This window comes from Schistocerca gregaria, chromosome 2 (genome assembly GCF_023897955.1).
Source record: "Schistocerca gregaria isolate iqSchGreg1 chromosome 2, iqSchGreg1.2, whole genome shotgun sequence".
Taxonomy (NCBI): Eukaryota; Metazoa; Arthropoda; class Insecta; order Orthoptera; family Acrididae; genus Schistocerca; species Schistocerca gregaria.
In genome coordinates, this window is record NC_064921.1 from 545,376,858 (window position 1) to 545,401,432 (window position 24,575).

Genomic DNA, 24,575 nt, shown 5'->3' on the forward strand with positions numbered 1-24,575 from the left:
CTCGCGTTTGTTTACTTCGGTTTAGCAGTTTGTCTTCGTGTCCGAATTCATCGACCATCATGGTGTTTACCTATAACTGAGCCACGATTGAATTAACTTTTCCTTTGAATAAGGAACGACCAAAAGCAGACGAAGAAGAATGGTTTATACGGGACGAAATGCGTCTCCCGTCGGACGATGTTATCAGAATTCATTTTTTGATCCTTAGTACCTCTGTGTACATAAAGCTGGTGGATGAAGAGCTGTGCGCCGGCGCTTGTGGCGTCATGATACTAATTTCAAGTTCCGATACCCTGACAGCCATCTTGCGGCTGTCGTGGTTGAGCATGCTGGTTTTGACATCCAAACGTTGGAGGTTTTCGAATTCCCGTTCGAGGTGCCGTCGGACATGTCATGTACAGTGGCCACCCGCTCACTTGTTCAGGTTGTGGGCAGATAGGTCATGTCCGTTCTGAAGATCTCCGACATAGACTGGTTCAGGCTTCGGTTGGAGACGTTGCTCTCCCTGCGTCCGCGGCGGGGCTGCCAGCTTCGCCCACTCTGAATTAGTCGGCACCGGCGTCGACTCCTCTCGACGACACGATTGACGTTTTACCTACATTGCCGGCGGAGGCAGTACCAACGGACGATGTCCGTCAGCAGATGTAAGTCGTCTGTCCCGAACCCACGGTTATTGATATTGGTGTTGATCTTCGCTTTTCCGCCGTCTTGCCGCATGTCGGACGACAGCCGTCTGCCTTCCCACACGGAAAAATATGTTATTAAGCAACGGTCGCTGGGGAAAGTGAAGAGACAGCGCTGTACCCTTTCTGATGTGTGTACAGGATGACGATCCTCCTGTTGATGATACGATGACCTCCGACGTCCTCCCACTGGACAGCGCGACATCTATCCCTGCCAATGTCTCCTGTCAGCATCCACCTATGGACACGTACCTTCCCCCGCCTGCGACTGATGAAGTTGCCCCCATTTCCGTGTCTGACGCTACCTGTGGGAGCACCTCTGATAGCGTTCCACTGAACCAGTCCAGTGAGACATCTGTCTCCTGAGCGAGTGACGTCGATGATGAGTATGGACGTTCTGGAAGTGCATAGTGATGGAGCTCCCTTGGTGGGATCGGCTCTCCCTTCCCTGACAACGACGTAGGGGCCTAATGGGGAGCTCATCATGCTTCCTCCGTTCGAACTGTCGGCCCCCATTTTGAAGGTCGTACTTTCTCCTCTGAGGTAGTCACACCTCTCTTCTTGGGCAGGCAGGATGCCTTAATCATGGGAGGCGACTTCAACTCTATCCAGACGCACAAAGACCAATTCTGCGTCATTCTCCACGCACAGTGCTAGCTGCAATTGTCCAGCACTTCAACTTTGTGGACTCTTGGGAGGACGTTCACCAGGTACTCTTCCTGTCGCCTCTGTCGTGATATCATAGGAGGGGTGTAGCCTGCTGAAGCCTGGCCTGTTGCATTCTCTGACTATGACACATATATCTTTGCCTTCAGTCTCTACATACTGAGTGAATTAGTAGTCAAAGTGGTGCGAACCTGTGATGTAAGAAATATCCTTATCACTCAGTAAGCCGAATTCGTAAATGTTAAAATTGTGACCTATTGCCAGAAGGTCATTCCCCCTTTGTAATGTCACGGCAGTTATTACAGCATATTTGGTCAATAATACAGTGGATATAATGTGGCATTGTTCGATGGGGCAGCCCCCCACTGCTTCAGCCAACAGAATTTCACAGATTTTAGTTTATCTTTTGTGTTTTGCATAATTTCCACTTGTGTGCTGCATCCCAAGTGTAGCTATTTCACATAGACGAATGTGATGTATTTGTTTGTTTTGTTGACTACAATGAAACACAGAAGGATGAACGGCGAAGTCAGCACATAAGCTATGCCTTACTAAGAGCCCCAAAGCGACCATCGTGTTCTATGAGGCGGTATCCAAAATTTTCGGGACTGGTGCTGCCATTTGTTGAAAACCTTACCTTTGGACTAAATGTCACCATCACCCTCGAAGTAGTTCCCATCTGCATCTACACACTGATCCAGCGCTTCTGCCACTGGTCAAACGTTTTCTCGAAATCCTGTACTTTGAGGGTGTTATCACCACCAGCGATGCTTCATCAATCCTCTCTAGAGTGTCAAACCGACGGCATTTCAACTTGAGTTTCAATACTGAGAATAGCGCGAAGTCGAAAGGTGACAAATCTGGCGAGTGCGGTGGGTGGGACACAATCGCCATGGTATTTTTTGCCAAAAAGGTTCTGGTAAGCAAGGATGTGTGACAGGGCACATTGTCATGATGCAGCAGCCAGTTGCCTTGACGCCAAAGTTTGGGCTGTCGTCGCCGCATGTTTTCACGGAGCCATCGCAAAGGGTCACAGTAGTATGTGGAATTCACTATTTGGTTGGGTGGGACGAATTCTTTGAGCACAGTTCCGTTGGTATCAAAGAAAACGATGATCATGCTCTTCACTTTGCTCTTCTCCTGTCTCCCTTTTTTGGGTCTTGGGGAGTCCGGGCTCTTCCACTGGGACGATTGTTGCTTTTCAATGAGTCATAACTGTAAATCCATCTCTCGTCGTCAGTGATAACCCAAGACAAGACGGTAGGATCATCAGATGCGGTCTGACAAAGGTCCGTGCACACTTAAACACGCTGTGCCTTCTGATCAGCAGTCAAGGCCTTTCCACAAATTTTGCGGCGACACGATGCATGCCCAATTCATCACTCAACATTCGTTGACATTTCCCGTAACCCATTTCATCTGCAAGGTCTTAAATGGTTTGACATCGATCCGCACGAACCAACTGTTGAAGTTTGGCAACAATCTCTGGCGTTGTGCGGCTAACGAACCTTCCAGTGTGGGCATCATCTTCAACGTCTGTACGGCCGGCCCTGAACCGAGCATTGCACTCAAACGTACAGCTCATGCTCTGTTCCCCAAACACTTTTGAATCATTGCAAGGGTCTCCGTAACACTTTTCCCGAAATTCGCACAGAATTTGATACACACAAGCTGTTCTGTTCGCGGATTCACCATAAAATCGCTACACACCAAACACAGAGTATTACGGAAATCACTGTGGACACGCAACACGTCCCCCCAGCTGAATGCGACTCCGCACACTGACTCATCAGATATGCAGCTCTCGCCACATAGCGGTGCAAAGATGTACTACTCCTACCTTCAAGATGGCAGCACAAGTCCTGAAAATTTTATATTCCACATCGTACGTCCATTTCCGACGGACGAGTTACCATCAACAGCATAATTTGTATCACTCTCTGAAACACTAAGGAGATGTTTGTTACTTATCTCAAGATATTGGTGCATTACCTGAATGTTAGGAAATTAACCTGACAATGTCTTTCCCGTTCACTGGTCATAAACATTCGAGTTGCATACCTCAGAGGTGGCAACCAAACCATTAGCTTGGGCTACCGACCTCCGTTATAGAAGTGGATGATATCAGCTGTACATGGAGCGAAATTACGTTGGTTTTTTTTTAATTTTGTCCATATTCTGCAGCTTCAAACGTGACTGTATTCAGTCCACTGGGAGTATGAATTATAAAACGCCTTCAGTCACAACTTTTCGTGTTTTATTAAGTACACGATGCATTTCGGACCCTGTGGGTCCATCACCAGGTGTAATTTGTCTTAATACAAGCTTTATTTTTCCTCTTGAATGAGGTGAAATGCATATTCCTGCCAGCCGGCCTGGGTGGTCGAGCGGTTCTAGGCGCTTCAGTCCGGAACCGCGCTGCTCCTACTGTCGCAGGTTCGAATCTGCCTCGGGCGTGGATGTGTGTGATGTCCTTAGGTTAGTTAGGTTTAAGTAGTTTTAAGTCTAGGGGACTGACGACCTCAGATGTTAAGTTGTTGTTTTTGGGGATGGAGACCAGACAACGAGGTCATCGGTCTCATCAGATTAGGGAAGGACGAGGAAGGAGGGCGGCCATGCCCTTTGAAAGGAACCATCCCGGCATTTCCCTGGAGCGATTTAGGGAAATCACGGAAAACCTAAATCAGGATGGCCGGCCGCGGGATTGAACCGTTGTCCTCCCGAACGCGAGTCCAGTGTCTAACCACTACGCCACCTCGCTCGGTCAGATGTTAAGCCCCATAGTGCTTATAGCCATGCATATTGTCATGGAAAGGTTTGATGTTAGGTTATGAATTTCCTAAGTCAAACGCGGAAAACATGTGCGAAATAATGGAAAAGATGGAAACGAAACATGTCATTAACAGTTTAGAAAACAATTTGCTAGTACTACATAATGAAGCCAATGGTAAGACACTAACTCTGTTAGAACAACTGGAGATATACCTCCACAAAATCAAAAAACCAGAATCTATGTTGAATGAACAAACGGATTTCGAAAGCCACAGTTATTTCGATAATTTTAAAGACCCTATTCTTAAGTTATTCCCTGCATATGTCAATAATTATATCTTTAGCGCTACGAATAAATTCATCTTTGATCACACCATGTACAAAAACGCCTGCGAAATGTTTACAAACGTGCGAATGCAAATGTGCCTCTTGAGTGAAGTGATATGTACGAAAAGGATAGAGAAAAGAATCCAGGATGGTGCTAAAACGTTAAAAACGCTTTTCTTTGATTATGTGGTAAGTTTACACTATTTGTCTTTTTCACTATTTCGCACATATTTTCCGCGTTTCACTTACGAAATTCATAACATTTCAGCTCATTAAAGAGGAAAAAAATAGAGCATGTATTAATACAAACTGCACATGATGATGGACCCACAGGTCCGAAATGCATCGTATATATAATAAATCCAGGAAAGCTGTGACTGAAGGCGTTTTTTAATTCATGCATACAGTGTATTAAATCTTATGTCCACATAGCTACGCTTATTTGTTTGCGTTATCTAATAGCTTTCAAGTCAAATAATTCGATTTTCTTTATTTTAATGGTTTCGTTAAGAATCTGTAATATGACTCGACGAAAAAATATGTCTGTGGTTAAAGGCTTTGGCATCCAGCTAGTCAGTTATATCTCATAACCCTTCCAGTCTAATGCATTCCAAGATCATTAGCTTTTTAAGTCTCCTTTCAAACGTTACCTGACGGAAACTAACTCTCTGAAAGAAAATAATAATGTATTGTCTGGTATATTTGAGTGTCACCACTTCACTGCTTTAACCCGTTTTCGAAACGTGACGCGTATATCTTTTCCTTATTGTTGCCCATTCATTAAAGCTACGAACTCCAGTAATCCCTGCTGCATTTCGGTTGTCTTCGTCAGTTTTTGTAGATCAATACGACAAACATCCCCCTCCTAATCCGTCTCTCTGCATTTGGTGTTCTAGTTTCCTCTTCTCACCTTTTCACAAGCGAGTTTTATGGAGTGCCATATGGGCACTTTTCTAATCGCCTCGTGCTTCATTGGTGATTCACGTAACTATTGATAACCATCTGAACGATAGGCTTATCGGCATCCCAGCACTCTGGCTACCTCGAACAAGCAAACAGTTTTAATTTGAGACATTCCGTTTTGATATCAGTGTCGTTCGTTCGGTAGTTGGCGTGTGACGACCAGGCCATTATGTCATTTTCACGGACACTGATTTCGATTGTGCTGGTGTCTGTTGCGTTGTGCGCAACCAACAGTGTAAACGCATTCGTGAACATAGACCTTTTTGGTCATGGAACCTTCTCGCAGTATTATAGAAACTTCTCCAGGGCCCGCAATGTCATTTCAGAGCAATGCAGAAGCGATTTCCTGTTCTATCTGGACAATCTCCTCAACAAAATCACGCCTCCCGACTGGGCTCTTCGAAGTAAGTAAACAAATCTTTATAAGGCTCTCCTCTTTCTGAGTGTAATTTGTGTTAGGTGCTCAACTATAACTCAAATCTGTGGGTTGTTCCATTAAAAGGTCGAAATTCTGTTGTTGATACAGACTATTTTCTAAATAATAAATAAATATCTTAATTTTGCTGTTATTACTGTCGTTTGCGGCACAACTACAAATGGTGTTTAGTTACAGAAGTAGATGTTTACATTAATGTTTTACACAAAGTAGACATTTGCCCTTATTGTTATGAAGATTTTCCGGGACTCGAATCAGTGAACTGGTTGACCCTTCAGCTACATAAATTGCATGCTACTCTCTTCCTCTCGTGCAGAAATCTTCTTTTCGGGCAGTTTTTCACGATGTAGATGGTAGTACATACAGCAGCGTGATCACAAAACCACTCTCCACAATTTGTGCTTGATGCAGTGGCGGATACAGAAAAACCTCAGGGAGGGGGCGCTAAAGATGTCTTGAACTACCTTTAATTTTACTGTAATAAAAAATAATCAAGTCACATGTAAAGTTTAAGAAAGTTTTATTTAAACTGACTATACACGTGTACAAGACAATGCCATCTTATGATATAAGAAAGTTACAATTGTGGTTCTCTTCCTTAATGATGAATTCTATGTGTTTATTCTTCCTGGCAAATTGGTTAATTATATCTTCAATAGGACAATCAATGTCAGGGTGAGTGTTCAACAGAGCTTACCTATTAAGGCGATCCTCCTTCATTCTCGTCAGCCATGTCTTTCTACACCATAATGTTGAAAAACTTCTTTCTACTGTAGCAATATATGCAGATAGACAAGCAAATATTCTGTACAGCGTGTGCAAATAGGATAGTCACATCTAGGACAAACAGATAACATTTGCATAACAGAATCACGATAATTAAAGGCGTTTATGCTTGCTTGCTTGTATTGGAGAATCTCTCCCATTAGTCTCTTTTTAATCACAAAACAGCAGAATATTAGCGACTTTTCGGGAACAAATGCCACACAGCATAAAGTATCGAGGTCACTAGAACGGCCGCGACTTTTCTCGTAGGTATGTGTTAGCTATCTACGTCCATACAGAAACGTATAAAATACGATGACACGGACGCGCGTGCTACATAGGAAAGTACAACTACTCGATAACTCGATTCAGTCGAGTCGACTGATAAGAAACGAACAAATAGCACGCGAGCTGACTGGCGCGGGCTGCGCGGTTGGCAACCGCTCGGCCCCGCAGGGGAGCACTGGCTCGATGTAGGTGCAGAAGCTCACGTGGAGCCACACTGTTCAACTAACCTACAACTTTTCAGCAGTTAGGAACCAGGTGCTCCAGCTGTGCGATTGCGTACAAGTTGATGCTACATCTACAGCTTATAGACCTTTTGATTTTACCGCTTTCTCTATTAGTCTTTCTCCGATTCGGGCTCATCGTGTAAGAACTGTACGGCCATTCTTGATTTCATCGGTTTTGGAGTAGATATCTTCATCTTGCCTTATGTGATATCTAAAAATTAAGTGGAGTTGCTTTTAAGTTAATTCTTTGCAGTAATTTGCTTAATTACTTTTCCCAAATCGTTGCAGTTTACACAACTGTTGGGTAAAATTTGCCATTGTAACTGGAATATATCGTTGGTCAAATGTCTGAGTGGAGCGAAACAACACTCTCTAGATATTACACAATGGGTTTTTGTCCGAATCCTCACAGCCAAACGAAGAGAGTGACAAATGGGGTATCAAATTGACCAGCGTCAGGTCTAGTTTTGCTAAACAATATTTAATTGCTTGAAAGTAAACACAGTAATTAAGAAAAACTTAATTAGTGTTTTGGGGAAAGTTGAAATGTATAACGAACAGATTTGGGGAAAGTTGAAATGTATCACGAATAGTTGCTGCTAGCTATTCGTATGTAAATGAAGTGTCAAAAAGCTAACCTCTTCAAGGTCTAGCTCTTTTGCGCATTCAGAATTACATTGATGTGATATTAATTAATTGTCAAACACGCTTCCTTCAAATCAAGTGCTAGATATAAGACATTCCAAGAACCTAAGATACCAGGAAGGCAAGTGAGGTGTCAAAACATTTCCTCTTCAAGGCGTAGCTATTTTACGTACAAAACGTTACACTGGTGAGATAGTTGATTTTTTAAAATGATTTCCTTCGAATCAATTATTAAATTTAGGACATTTGGAGAACAGCAGATGCTAGGAAGAGAAATAAGGTGTCAAAAAGTTTATATTTACAAAGCCTAACTACACTGCGGACAAAAAAATAACAATGGTATGATATTTACTTAACTGTCAAAATGGTATCCTTCGAAGCAAAGAGTAAATTCAGTATCTTTCGAGAATAGTAGCCGCTATGAAGAGTAAATAAGGTGTCGATAAGAACATGCTTTCAGCATAAAATTTGAGAAAAATAGAATTTAAAAAATCAAGTAACTCTCCTCTGAAATAATTTGTCTTAAAGCAAGAAATACAACAGATCAGAGAAAGATTTGACGCGCCTTTGGATGATGCTCGAAATCATGTAGAGCAACTGAGGTGCGTCAAATGCTTTTCTAATCTATTTCATTTCTTACTTTCAGACAAATCATTTCGCAAAACATTTGATCCCTTTTTAATTTTTTTAAAAAAATTGCATGGTCTATGACACTGCCTTCATTTCACGTTAACTATGCGAAATAACATTTTAAAACATTGAATGACAATAAAATACAGAATATAAGAATAATAGATTATTAAAAAAATCTCATTGGTACATAATGATCTTGAGGGAATTAAGAGCCGTTGAATTACACTGAATCATGAGAGAGGAAGAGATTGACAAACCCATGTCATAAAGGAAAAAACACTTGTAAAGCGTTGTCATTCTGCATTTTTGTAATTTACCGTCATATATAACTCACTATATTCCATTTGCAAGAACACAGATTCGAAAGAAGAGTACATAACTCTATTTCACTTATTTTAAGACTCGTGTTAAGTAAACGATGCTATTAAAACACACACAGTCGCAAATAGCTAACGTTCAGGAGCGGAGAAAAGGTTCATTTTCTTCATTTCTCCGTTTTCAAACTTTCCAGTTCCAGTGTACGTCAATCATATTAAGAAGATAAGGTTTTGTAACATAGCTTGTCTCATTTGTTTTCTCTAGTGTAGACTCTACACACAACCGTGCACTCTCACGATGTTACAGCAATCCAACGCAGTTATCCGCTTTAACCACTATTTCATTTTTCAGTGTTCATCAGTTTTCAGTTCATCTCACTCTTGTCACAGTAAGACCAAAGTAAAATAAATCCTTAAACTGTTAATCTGTAATTATATCACAAGAAACGACAATTTTTTGTCATGAATTGGTGGTTCTGTGAAGTAACTTATCACTGATACATGCAATTAATCAAGAATGAAGTACATCCTAATTGTCTCGTAAAGGAATAATAGATATTTTATCCATAGTACTTTCATGACAATGTTTTGTTTTGTAACAGAAGAAGCTGGTAGCCGGTAGAAGTTGTTACCAACCATTATCATGGTAGATTACATACTCTTTCTTTCGTATAGGAATCCAAAGTCATCCTCCAATTTCTTCCTTTTCTCCAACGAGGTGGTTTCCAGAACACAACCTTTTCCACACTCCATCTGTTTTCCATTCTCAAGAGACCTGCCCAGCTGTGCTTTTTAGGATTCCGTAGCTCAGTCGGTTAGAACGGTTCCCTTATAGCATTGTCTGTCTGTCCGACTGTTAAAAACCGTTTTTCTCAGTAACGGGTAGACGTATCGAGTTGAAATTCATGTCACATAGTAAGGTCTCTAGCTCTTCGGCGGTGTAAAACACTGAAGCTTCTAAGTCAATGCAATCGAAAGATACGGCCATTTATGTTACATGTCTTAGCACTCGCAAGCTCACTCATCAAAAGCTATAGGATACTTCCCATTGGCATAGAATCATACAATTTCGCAAGAAGCAAGGTTTCACAGTACAACCAAAGAAAAGTAAATCCTTAAACTGTAAATCTGTAATTTTTTTTGTCCAACTTCAAATTAAAACAGTCAGCTGTTCTTGATTCAGACTAACTGGTTCGCAGTAGTAAAAGTCAGACATCAAGCAAGGAGTGACTTTATCGTTCATATGACGCATTTCGGAATTTATCCATCATCAGAGATCCAGGAGAGATTACTGCACATAGACATATTGTTTAAAGTTGTATGTGAAAGAAACATTAACAGCCTCCTTTTAATCTTTAACCATGTTTCAAAATTTTCTTGTCACAAAAAGGAATTCAAATACGAATAAATTCCAGTTGGTCGGCCGACGTCGGATCGTGGTGCAAGCCCTCAGACAGCACAATAGATTCAGACGCAGACCTCGGTCACCAGTGCTCGGCCCCAACGATAGAAATAAAGTAGTGATGTAACTACGACACACAGAAAATCTCTCTTAGACTATGCAAGAACACAACAATAAGCCTTTGGCTCGCTTCAGGGAAACAACGCTAAAGTCAAATACAAATGCGGGGGCGCCAAAATCAAAAAATGTCAAAGCATTAATCATAGAAATTGTTAAAATCACCTTAACAAATGTACAAGTGCCTTCAGGAAAAAATCTCCAGAAGCCACTAAGCACATTAACCGTCGTTATATAGACGGTTCGAGGCTAATCACACAGTCTAGACAAATTTTAGGCGCTTCAGATATCTTTAGAAAACAGCTGTTGGAACAATTCAAACACAAACGTAGCAGATGTTAAAAGCTTCGGAGCATTAAACAGAATCTACTACTAGCCATTCTGCAAGGTGCCTGTGACACCTTAAAACACGGTTATGCTACTAAGTACAAATAGGCTTTCTGCCACAAGGAAGAACGGACCTCTCTTCTTAATCCACGGTTAGCAGAGCCCAGCTCGCTAAGTCTTAAAATCAAAACAGAAGATACAGTCATTAAGCCTTAACTTACATAGGTAGGTCGTTAAGGTTCTTATATTGGTAACGCTCTGAAAATCACTGGCTGTGCTGTGTGCACTCTGTGGCTGGTTTGCATTGTTGTTGGCCATTGTAGTGTTGGTGGGCAGCTGGATGTTAACAGCGCGTAGCGTTGCGCAGTTGGAGGTGAGCCGCCATTTCTCTCCCCATATCCACCACTGCTGGCGGCTCACCTCCAACTGCGCAACGCTACGCGCTGTTAACATCCAGCTGCCCACCAACACTACAATGGCCAACAACAATGCAAACCAGCCACAGAGTGCACACAGCACAGCCAGTGATTTTCAGAGCGCTACGTGGCGTTACCAATATAAGAACCTTAACAACCTACTTACACTTATAACAAGGTGCCCACAGTTTTCTTAAGAGGAACGAACACTAATAGCCACACCAACTGTTCTACAGGAGCGTGCCGAGCACATGTTGGCGGTTCGTTTAGCAAAGAACCAATCGATCACCGTGCGCCCGTACGACGATTAATTTCAATCCACGCAAGGAGGCAGCCGCCAAGGTGCTCCAATACAACAGGCTACTGACGACAGAGACGGGTGTTACTAGAGTTCTCACGAACGATGCTCACCGTGGAGTAAGTGGCAGCCAACTTACGGCTCTGTTCCCGAGCAAGGTACCCAAGGAACTCGCAGGCCTGATGCACAGCCACACTGCTCCGTCCTGCAAGGCTGGCTCGGAGCAGTCCATTAGAAAACTACCTGGGCCGGAAATACTGGACACGCCTCCCGAAGTAACAAGAACATCGACTCTTGCAAGTCTGCCCACGCCGACCGCTCAGCTTCGACTTTTCGTTCCTCCTCCTCCCCCCCCCCCCCCCCCCCTCCAAACGCAACCTGCCTCACCTGCATAGAGTCCGCCGAACAAAGATCCTCACATGAGCAAAGGCAGTGTACAGCTCGCCGGATGCGAGCTATCGACCAAGCCTGACGGCCGGAGGTGGGAGTGAAAATGTTCTACAAACCTGGCAAAACTTTTGTAGAAACGTTCTGATTGCTTAGTCAAGCACTCAGGTAGAAATGTATGAGATGCACGCAGTATTATGAGTGAATTAAGCGTCTTGACTGAATGACCTTCCACATACACGAATGATGATCGCGTCGCGAAATTTCATTCTTTCAACAGTAGAAATCTTCGTTTAAATGTTCTAGAACAGTTTTTTTGCTTGCTTTAGACCTGCTCTCTCTATTTATATAATAAGACGACTTTTTACTATTTCTGAAGTTGTTACGTCTTTCGATTGATTACAAAGTTGTGTCTCGCAATAATAATAATAATAAAATTCAGGGTAGAGAAGTATCCGTGATAGTTACAAGACCCAGTCTAATGTGACAGTGACCATCACAAGAATGAACAGCATTGGTGGACTCCTACTGTGATGCAAAAGTTATTGGATGCTCCTGCAGTCGCCTAGTCGTAGCTCCTCGGTTCAACATGCAGAAGCTGTACCTAGTAAACAGGGTACTCTGGACTGCCATATTCTCGAAGTGCTAACGAAATGAGGTCATGGTGTACCCTGTCAGAAGCCTTTTTGAGGTCTAGAAAAGCGAGGTGCAATGCCTTGTTCTTTTCGCGCCATTTTTCAACCAGCATCCATGCAGCATGGATTTTGTCAGTTATGCCACAGTTTTTCACAAATCCGGCTAGGTTCTTAGTGATTTGGGCTATTTCGCTAATCCTTTTGTCGACAATGCATTCAAAAATCTTCATCGCGTGGTTCAGTAATCTGCTCGGGCGATAATTAGAACACTCAGGCTTCATTTCTTTTTGAAGATTGGTACACTGATGCTCCACAGCCAATCTGTTGGTACTTTAGCTTCTCTGATGGTCTGGTTGAAAAGATCTGTTAGCCATTCTACTGTTGACAACACTATAAATCTGCTGGGAGCTCATCGGGGCGAGTGGCTTTCGCCCTTTTGTGCTCCAGCGCCAACAAGTAGCGCGATATGGCCTGTGGCTTAACAAAAACAAAACTGGGTACATGACATCAGATCCACGAGGGACCGTCAACTTTGACGAAGGTGTACCGAGAGCATCAAAGTTTTAAGTGTCTGGCCTCTACCATCTCTAGCAACGGCCAGCTTACAAGGGGGTCAACACAAAGACCCAGGCAGCCTGGATAAAGTGGCGAATGATAGCAGGAGTCACCTGCGATCGTCAGATTAAGGATCATCTGAAGTCAAAGATCTACCGGACTGTCATCTGTCTTATTGCTCTATACGGCACCAGATGTTGGCAAGTTACAAAAGCGACAGAATGAAGACTGGGGGTCATGGAGACTGATATACTTAGACCGACAGGTGACACTACGACACCATCACGTTTCGTACGACACGTTTCGGGCCGGCCGGAGTGACCGAGCGGTTCTAGGTGCAGCAGTTGAAACCGCGCGACCATTACGGTCGGAGGTTCGAATCCTGCCACGGGCATGGATGTGAGTGATGTCCTTAGGTTAGTTAGGTTTAACTAGATCTAAGTTCTAGGGGATTTATGACCTCAGAAGTTAAGTTCCATAGTGATCAGACCATTTGAACCATTTTTGACACGTTTCGGGGTCGCAACATTCCAGGAGAAAATGCAAGAAAGCTGACTGCAATAATTCCGACATGTACTGCATGCAGAGGCAGCATACATAATGGAACTCATGGGAAAGAGACCAAGGGATGACTAAGACCGCGATGGGCCGACACTCTGCACAACGACTTGAAGGTTGCATATATTCATTAGACACGTCCCATCATCGAACAAAATGGAGACGGCGAACCCACTTAGAGGACACTGCCACCAGGCGGGACAAACGCTAAAGAAAAAGAAGAAAAGAAATCTATATGCATTCGTAATGTATTACGTAACATTAACAATATTAGTTGAGAAACTATATGCATATGCATTGGCTAAAAGTATAGAAAACGAAAGTTTAAAACAAAAAATTAATACTATAGTGGACAGGTGATATTTACTAATAACAGCCATTTTATACTATTTTCTAAATAAGAGGGATATAGGCTGAGAGAAACAGTTGAAATGAATACTATCGTCTTTATGAAATATGAGAAGATGCTGAAAAAGTGGACATCAACGTTTGATCATGCCATCCTGTTTTGAGTGAAAAACCTGTTTTGGTTGCATCATGACAATGCAATGGCACACGCTTCGCTTGTGGCAAGACATCAGACTCTTATTATGCCCCATCTACCCTATCTTGCAAATTTAGCCCCACCAGCTCTTTTTATGTTTCCCAAACTTAAAACCACATTGAAAGGACGTCGTTTCCAAAACACAGAGGAGATTCGGAATAATGCCACAGGAGACCTGCACGCCATAGCAGAAAGAGCAGGCGAGGAGGCTTTCAGAATATGGAAGAAACGGTGGGAATTGTGTACTGGCAGTGGATGTGAGTGCTTTGAGGGAGACAGTACTTAAAATGTAGTACAATGAACAGTAAGATGTTACAAGCAAAGTTCGGTCTTTTTTAGAACATACCTTGTATGTACAACAGTAGACCGTGTCTCTTCAAAAAAATTGTGTGTCAAAAACATTATCGCTGGTGGTTAGTAACATATTAGTTGCTGTGTTTTTCAAACGATAATATAGTCATTTCTACACGGCGAAAAAATCAAAGCTGGATGTTCAGGTGCCCAAGCACATTGTTGTGGAGTGACGTTGTTGGTCGGTGCGTCAACAAAAGACCATAATGTCATTTTCCTGATCACAATCAAAACAGACCAAATTAGTCAAGAAAGACAACATAGATTTTAACGTTTGTTAGAAGATCTTAAATCAGTGATGTTCCACATATCAACTGGAAGGAGAACTTTGAAAGCACATTTCAGAGTTATCAAGACCTGCTGCCTAATAATTACACTACTCAAAAATTTTGAACTTTTTTCTGCATTTGATTTGTAAATTGGCGGATTTACCTAATTTTCGGATGCTGAACTCAATGGTAAATTCAGTTTTCCTCTATCACGTCACATTTCTTAGATACACATCGGAATCAAAAACATACTGGCGAATATTGACAGAATTTTTAGAATTCAATGATATTAAAACATGTATTAAAATACAGGACACCAACAGAAGCTCTAAATTAATTCAGAATATATTTTAAACTTTAATCTTCTTGGGTATCCGAAAACTGTGACAATGATGCTCTTCTTTAGTTTGCCGTTCCGTCAGTCTCCCTAAAAAGAGCCTAGCAGTTGTTCCCCGTTATCAATGGATTCCAGTGACCTTGATAACGGTGTTCAATCGAGTATAGGTCTTCGTGAAAGTGCTCACACCACTCATCGCTTACGGCTCCTCAAATCTTCCTGAAAGAACGCATAGTGGGAATGTAAAAAGTGAATGTTATGCGACATTCTACACCCCATGTTCTTGCAGCTGTCTAATAACAGATCATTCACAATGGAAACATAGTCATCATCTCTAGTGTTGCCCAAAAAGCCCTTCACAGTCGTTCTGAAAGAGAACCAAGCAGCAAAACCCATATTTGTGAGTTTGGTATAAAAGTTACGATCTTTCTTCGATTTTGTTATTTGGGGTACAACAAATATACCTTCTTTCAGTTTTCCTTCACTCACTTTAGGAGACTTTACTTACAGTTGATTGAAGACCTGGTCTCCTTTATCCACACTTTTGACGAAGTTCATCGTAAGTCCCAACTTAGGATGAAAAGAACACGAAATGATTTAATTGGGGTCAACCGATGGACTGATTTTCACGTTTTCCTTCCCAGGTATTTATGAACTACTTATAGGCCATTCATTGACGGCACAGCGATTCTTGAAGTTACAGTCGTCCGACAGGTGCAAGGAACAGCAGCATTTCGTAACCGACTCTGTAAACCTGTGGCGTGCAAGTTGTAGACAGGAACAGGTAACACCTCTCTTCGGGCCACTGGTCAATTCACTGAAAATACATTTCGATTCCTTATTTCTTTAATTTCGTTTGAATTCGCGCCATTATTTGTGAGTGGAAGTAAAAGCCTCCAAAATGATCTTTCGGCTCACATCACACAATTCGAAAAACGAGCGGCATAACTCGGCAATTTCTTTTCAACGGTTCGGCTGAAGTGGTAGTACAGGCTATGCGCGCAATATGAGGTGCATAATCTTTATATTGATCACCAACAGGGCAACCAAAATGTACTTTATAAATCTTCTTAACTAAATCACTAGTTAGTCAGCTAAACAAAATTACAGTAAACACTAAAATACGAAAATAAACAGTAAAATTCAGTTACAAATTTAATCAATTACCAATTTTTTTGACTTTGCAGTAAGAAAGCTTCCCAGTAGGTTGTTATAAATAATAATACATGAATATGATCATATGATTTTAAGTCGGCAGTTAATGAATTATTTCATCAGCGGCTCTCGGTGGTTCTGAAACACGACTTGTCTCAAATTACTACGAGTTGCTGGTCACAGTTTACACAAGAGACACAGCCAGAAAAGAAAGTGAAGCCTCCTGAAGACATGATCGGATGTCACTGTAGCTTTATACATTTACACATCTTCCCCCCGTCGGAAGTTCGAGTCCTCCCTCAGGCATGGATGTTTGTGTGTCCTTAGCATTAGTCACTTTAAGTTAGATTAAGCAGTGCGTAAGCTTAGGGACCGATGACCTCAGCAGTTTGGTCCATAGTCCTTACCACAAATTTCAATTTTTTACATTTACACATCGTCCTACCATCGAGTGCATTAGTATTGTTTGTGTTTAGTTTTGTTATCAGGCCTGGCAGTGTATACAAGATGAGACTATAAAGCAACGGGACTGATGCTGTCACAGAATAAATATGCATGCACTAAAGGTGAATTACCAATAGCTGTGAAGCGTGAAGCCTTCTGTTGAACGTGGCATCACTGGTGCCTGCAGACAAATCAGTGGGGACATGGCCTTCGTTTGTGCAAGAGTTGTTATTTTGTTTTGCCAGAAAAATGATAAGTGTAATAATAGAGCAACGAATTGTTGTGAACTTTCAAAGTGAAACTTGGAAAAATTGTTACTTTCAAGTTACCAAGATGGCCGAAAAGACGTTGAAGATGACTCACGCCCTTCAAAATTATAAATCTGATTTCATCTGACCGTCGGTTGAGCATTCGATCGATTGCTCAAACTGTAGAAATTAACAAAGAATGCGTAAGGCCAATTTTAAATATCCAATTTAACAGGGTAAAAGTGTGCGAAATTGGGTCCGATTTTTACGATCAGTTAAATGGAAGCCCGTAAAAATGTTTGTACTGACACTTCGAAACTTTTGAAAATGAGCCTGATTTCTTGGAAAAAGTGATAACAAGTGGCCAATATTGCTTTTCCAGATGTGATGCAAAGCTAAGCGCCAATTCATGCTCTGGAGGGCCCAAATTCACCGAGATTGATAAAAGCTCGAATAAGCAAATCAAGATTCAAAGTGATGATTATTGGTTTTTTCGCTATCCATGGAACTGTGCATCTTCCCTGGGCTCCTGAAAGTCAAACAATTAATCAACATTACTACCACGGGGTTCTTGTCCAACTCCATGAGAAAATAAGAAAAAAAAAACAACGCAAACTGTGAAAGAACGAATCATGTGTTCTGCATCAAGATAAATCACGGCGCATCACGCAATGTCTGTTATCAAATCTGCATTAAAAGGAATAAGTTCAGTCCGTTGAAGCAGTGAAATAAAAAGCTGGACGTGTCATCAAGGAGATTACAGAGGCAGACTTCCAGCACTTTCTCCATCAACTGAAAATTCGCATTGAGCTTTATAGGAGAGCATGTTGAGAGGGACAATAACTGAATGGGCCTATGTATATCTTCGAAACAAAATATTTTACGGGACTAGGCCCGTTATTTTATAGCCACTCTTCGTATAAAGGGCGTGAAGAACAAGACACGGGGATGCCGCGTATTGGTGTGAGACATGTTTATTAGCACCGACAGAGTTTATAAGGGTGGGTCTACAATTGGCCGGCTGGTCGAATCATAGAATATCCACTTTTGAGGGGCATTCAGATGTCACAATGGCCCGATGTTCAACTGTAGTGTTCTGTTCAGTGATTAATCGCTGTTCTCCACCACCCCGCATGTCGATCGTTGATGACGATGGCAGCGTCCTGGAGATAACACGCAATTTTCCAGTGTTTTGGAGAGGTACCATGGTGGTACTCATGGAGTCAAAGTGTGTGGAACAGTAGAATATGGCTTCAGGTCACGCCTGATAGTCACTGAGGGAACTTCGACAACACAAAGGTACGTCCCAAAGATCCTGCGTCGTCATGTGTTACCGCTCATGTGACAGTCTCGTGGTGCCAGTTTTGGTCAAATGTTTGAGTGGAGCTCAAGCAAGATGCCGATAAAATGTGCAATAGCCTTTTGTCCGAATTTTCATAGCTGAACGAAGAGTGAGAAATGGACAAGTAGGCTGTCAAACGGACCAATGTGACAAATTTCGCAAAAAAGGTTTAATTGCTTGAAAATAAGCAGCATAATTAAGAACAACTCAATTAGTTATTAAAGAAAAAATGAAATATTTGATGGGTAGCTGCTGCTAGCAATGTAAATAAAAAGTTTCATTGGTGTAAAAATAGTGCAATTCGTTCTTTCATGTTGAAAAAATAAAACAAATATAAAATCAAGGCATAAATTGAAACTTCTTTACTTTCTCTTGGTGTATATACACTTAATTCTAGAAGAACAGAATACCGATCGATATGTAATACTGACTGAACAAAACTCGAAAAAACTAACACAAAAGGTGAAACGTCCCCTTTGAAAAATTATACAAGACTGTGCTTAAACTGACACACAATAGTCTGTAGCGCAACGCAATCTGACTTTCAATAATCCCTACAAGAGAATGGCCCTGACTAACATTAACCTATATGTTTCACAAATCACTTACCTCACAAAAATCGTCGTTACTCGAACTACTGCAATACAGCGAGCCCCACTACTGCCAGCTAACTAAAAGATTCAAACTACGGAACTCTCTCCCCACGTCCACCACTGCTGGCGGCTCACCTCCAACTGCGCAACACTACACGCTGTTAACATCCAGCTGCCGCTGCCCAACACTACAATGGCAGACAACAATGCAAACCAGCCACAGACTGCACACGGCACAGCCAGTGATTTTTATACAGAGCGCTACGTGGCGGGGGCGTTACCAATAAAAAAACCTAAACAGCCTACTTACATAGCCCCCATGCTCCCCACAAAAAAATTTATAAATTGTTTTGGGCAGTGGCCAATACAGATTTGAAAAATTTTTTCATAATTACAATGACAAAGAAATAAAATGCACACACTTATCGATACAATGTTGGTCAAAAGCTAAAATTTTCTCACAGTCCATAAAGACAGTCCTGATCATTCATCAAAGTAAAATTGCAGTGTTTTTCTCAGATTCTGAGTAGTAAAAGAAAATGCACACAGAAGTAGTGGATTTCCATGCAGTCTTGAAGAAGTAGTGTTGTCCCTCCAACGGAAAGACAGTGCTGACTCTTGACATGCAGACAGGTAATGGGCCACAACAGAGCAAACCCACAGCAGAGTCAGTCGAAGTTTTGAAGAATATTGGTAGGTAGGTCATCTCAGAGCAGACCCACTGTAGTCCTGGTAGAGATTACTATTGGTTTGGCCACCAGAGGTGCAGACCCACTGCAGTCCTTGTAGAAATAATGGTATTGGTGGGCCGTCAAAGGTGTAGACCCACTGTAGTCCTTGTAGAAATAATGGTATTGGTGGGTCATCAAAGGTGTAGACCCACTGTAGTCCTTGTAGAGATGGCCAGCAGCCATCTGTTGCGAATGTGCAGGTGCACAATCACCCTCGAAGAGTCTTGCGAAGAATATAGCAAGTCCATAAACCACCACTTGTCCAATCACAAAGAATTTGTTTGAAATGTCCTTAGATCCAGCAATGGTGTTATCCAGTCCCTTGCTGAATTATTAACACACGTGCAAACACTATCAGTCCCTACTTCTCACATATTGTCCATATACAATGACCAACAGAAATGTGTGCAGTGAAATGTAATTTACAAGTCACTTAATTTGATGAACTGGTGTCAATTACAATTTTATAACATAAGAATACAATAACAAAGGTACAAAATATATCATTGAAGAACATAATAGTACAGATAACATTTGCAGTAATACAGGCTTTACAAAAGAATCGAAATAACAAATACATCAGTGTTGCAGGAATTGTGACAGGAGCACATACATAAAAAATTAAAATAAATTTCGAAACATCAACTTCACACATGAGCATTAAAACAGAACAGAATAAATAATTTCTAAACATATTTACAAAGAAAACGACATATTACTAATGCAAATTATATTTGAGGATAACAGTATTCCTCATCATAGTGAATGTAGCTGAATATTAGAAAATTCTACAACATAAGTCGTATCAGATGAACATATAAAGACAGGAAGAACATAAATACACAAGGGTACACAAACACATAGTGGGATAACACAAGGAAAGGGCAGGGTTTGTTTTACTGCAGTATTTTGCAAACAAAACTTTCTTTCCAGAATGAGATTTTCACTCTGCAGCGGAGTGTGCGCTGATATGAAACTTCCTGGCAGATTAAAACTGTGTGCCCGACCGAGACTCGAACTCGGGACCTTTGCCTTTCGCGGGCAAGTGCTCTACCATCTGAGCTACCGAAGCACGACTCACGCCCGGTACTCACAGCTTTACTTCTGCCAGTATCCGTCTCCTACCTTCCAAACTTTACAGAAGCTCTTCTGCGAAACATGCAGAACTAGCACTCCTGAAAGAAAGGATACTGTGGAGACATGGCTTAGCCACAGCCTGGGGGATGTTTCCAGAATGAGATTTTCACTCTGCAGCGGAGTGTGCGCTGATATGAAACTTCCTGGCAGATTAAAACTGTGTGCCCGACCGAGACTCGAACTTGGGACCTTTGCCTTTTGCGGGCAAGTGCTCTACCAGCTGAGCTACCGAAGCACGACTCACGCCCGGTACTCACAGCTTTACTTCTGCCAGTATCCGTCTCCTACCTTCCAAACTTTACAGAAGCTCTTCTGCGAAACATGCTGAACTAGCACTCCTGAAATAAAGGATACTGTGGAGACATGGCTTTCTATATAATTAAAGTGGTGCACCACAAAAACTTATTGTAAATAAATATTACCATGTACTTGAAAAGAAAATTCTGTATGCAATTCCTGTGAAGGGAAATGTATTTTTGAGCTCCTACATTTTTTTAAGTACATCATAAAGTTATTATCTACTGGATCTGTAGGCATAAAATATTTATATTAGTACATCCATTAAATTTTATAGTAATCAATGCTGCAGTGCAGCTAGAAACTAGATATTAAACGAAATAGCCAAAGCAAGGCGTGAAACGTCATTCGCTAGCCATATGGCGTTTCATAGTGCAGTAAACAATCTTTCAACTAGCAAGACAATAGACATGAAACGTTTCTCATCATTTCATTTCAGTAAATATCATAAATTAAGAACTCTACAGTGTAATCATGTTTTCAAGTTTGAGGGTGTCGTATTTACTATGCTTTCTACAAAGGAATGTCAAAGCGAGGATAATGGATTCTTTTTTTTTTTTTACCTCTGAAAGGCACACACTAATGGCTTTTCTCCAGGTGACTGTCGCACAGCTGGGTGCCCACGACGCATTATGTGCAGGTCTTCACTTACCTTTCTTACTGAAAAATTTACGACAGCAGTTTCCACTACAGTGACAGTCTCATATAATAATATTTTCACAGGTTGAGAAATTGCGTTACAAATGTGTAGAAAATAAAATCCTATAAATACAACAGAGTCCAAAAAATTTTCTGCGGCATTGTGATACATTACGCATTTACACTCATTTCATAACTCTTAAAGTACGATTCTTGGTTTCCATCATCCATTTTCACAAACCAGAGTCCCTAACCACTATTCATTATTCCTTACCTTATTCGTCGACACTTCTTCAATATTTCATCATAACAGATACGTGACATAATCAAATAACTCATATAGCATCAGCTTATTGATCATAAACATACCGCAACAGCATAATACACATAGTCATCATAATAATAACATCATAACACCTCAGTCAACTCTCAAAATCGTCGTAGCTTCCTCCAATAATTTCAAAACCTAAAAAAAATTCTCTGCTCATTTCAATAGTGTCATCTACCTCAAACGTACTTTAAAAATCATGATCCCATACCAAATACGACATTCAAAGCTCTCATATTATCACAATGGTTCCGAAAAAATATGAACAGTTCACAAGTAGAGACAAAATACAATTTCATAAGTGTGAAGTTATCCGACTGTGTAATTGCGTAAACATCTGTCACTGATGTAGTATAATAAATGTTTGTTTCTCTCAGTTAAACGATCAGATAGCTGTGTAATTTATGTGTTAGAGAAATATGGTACCGATGTGTAAAGTTGTATAAGCAAATACCATATTAGCTAGGGCTCCTTGTGCTTGCCACACACATGGTACACAAAGAAGGCGTGTACCCCCCCTGAGGATTAATGTAATTATATCCTCAGATGTTACAGATTACAGCAATGGAATGAAATGTATCACGGAAAACCTTTGTATCATGGTATTTCAAATATCTTTAAAAATAAATGTTTTAAGTACAAAATTAGTCACTCAAATACGCGTACTGTAGCGCTAAACTGTGCGTCGTGTTGTAAGATAATCTCTGTGGGAGTGTCGTAGTTATCGTCCTCCGAAAGCTAAGTTCTACAGAAATCAATGTACTTACCTCATGATAAACAAAAGTGAAATGCTTTGCGTATAGATATCGTAGTTACTACGCTTATTGCCGTGATGAAGTAAGTACTGTACTGTAACGTATTGTTGTGCTACAGAAAAGGCTGTCTCATTGTAGCTATATCACAAAGTTACTACTAAAACATGTTTTCCTTTCCAGAAGAATTCAGAAAAACTGTGCAGATATAAAACAGATACACCGCAAAAGCACAATGTAAATTGTGTCACACATTAATAGCGTCGTGATATAATCGTGTAGCTATCAAAGAAACCAAATGCTAAGTCATCTTTAATCTCACAGAAAGTACTTCAAATAAAGAATGTCTTTTCAACTAAACCAAAATGTTGCATTAAAATCTCATTAACAGTATATGTTCTAAGTATGTAAGCCTTATAGTCGTTGGTAATCGTGCAACTATCAAGCAAAAATGTACACACACAATAACACTGTAATGTCTGTTCACTATAACAATGCATTCGTAATTTCTGTTAAAATAAGTTCTCTTGGTTCTTGACTGGGTATTTAACTTCAAACATGGTTGCATGTTAACAGTTTCTCAGTGTGACAAAACATACTACAAATGTGAAGTGAAATGTTTTATGGCAAAGACAAACTTAAAAAGCAGATTATCTCTTAATAAACGGTTTTACATGTAAAATGTGGTGTAAACCTTTACTCTTCCTAGTACGCAGACTGTCAACTGAAAAGCAATTATCATGTGGTTACGTCGGTAAGGAACACTGGAATTTTGCTCACGGTTAGCTTGCGGTGGGAGTCATTGTCTGTTTCTTTGTTGGCGCGCGCCGTTATTAGGATTAGGAGACCTAACTTCTACAAATTCACCTTGCCGAGAGGATCCTGCTCTGTTTGAATCCCGCCAATTCTGATGCAATTCAGGTCTGTCGTTACGATCATATCGTCTGTCGTCATGTCGGTAATTTCTGTAATTAATTTCTTGTCGGTTAAGTGGTGGAGAATTTCTCCCTGAATCGTAACTGCGCGCTGGACCGTTGCGTCTGAAGTTATTCCGTCTCCCTTGATAATAATTATTTTGGTTCCCGTATTGTCTGTTTCTCTGATTGTCTCTGTGATATTCATTACTGCTGAGAGGTGATCTTTCCCTGTAATTATTACTACTCTGCCAACGGTTGTCATATGGATGGTGTCTGTTTTGGTCACGATTTGTGTTGTGAGAATAGCCTTGTCGTGTCCAGTTATTATTTCTTTCATCGCGGAATTGCGACGTATGTGACCTGTAATTGTTGTGTTCCTGTTCTCGCGTTCCGCGATTGTCAGTGTCAATTTCTAATTCCTGTAAGAGTCCCTGAAAAGCTTCAATGTCGTCTTTGCAACGGCCTGCCAAAATAATATGCCGTAAATGTTCAGGCAATTTGATTAAGCAAATGCGGATGAGTTCTGACAGGCTGTATGGGTTTGAAAGATACTGATTCTTATGTAACATGTCTTCAAAATATTTCACAAGACTTGAAAATTCAGATTGTTCGAAATTTGTCATCATTATGATGCCATGTTTTACTCGGTCTTGTGTAGCTTGAGACCAATATGCTGAGAGGAAGGCATGGTAAAATTCTTCTTCACTGTGGCAATCGTGAATGGCCGATCGCATTCTTACAGCTGGTTCATTCTCCAAGTAGCCACACATAAATTCTAATCTGTGCTCTAATGACCAGTTGGGAGGAAAACAATGAGAGAATTGATGAAGCCACGCTTGTGGATGAATTTCGTTGCCAGAATTCTTAAATGTTTTGAATTTACGTGTAGTAATGAACAGCTTATAGTCAAAATCATCATGTCGGCGAGTCGCATGTCGATCATTGTTACGTCGTTTCGGCGGTTCCATCTCAAAATTCGGTGTACCTTACCAATTTCTTTCATAATTTCCGAATTGCCCTGTGTTATTATTTTGTGGCTGTTCCATATTCCTATGTCCCTCTTCCCGTATTGGAGCG

General features: G+C 41.1%; 1 protein-coding gene across 1 annotated transcript in view; it reads left to right on the top strand.

Moving 5' to 3' along the window:
- Positions 1-5,533: 5,533 nt before the first annotated feature.
- The window catches only part of LOC126331737 (nose resistant to fluoxetine protein 6-like), a 242,767-nt gene continuing 223,725 nt past the window's right edge, over positions 5,534-24,575 (top strand). Inside the window, exon 1 of the mRNA XM_049996518.1 lies at positions 5,534-5,815. Coding sequence (XP_049852475.1) covers positions 5,581-5,815 — 235 coding nt within the window. The 5' untranslated portion in view covers positions 5,534-5,580. The remainder of the gene's footprint in view (positions 5,816-24,575) is intronic.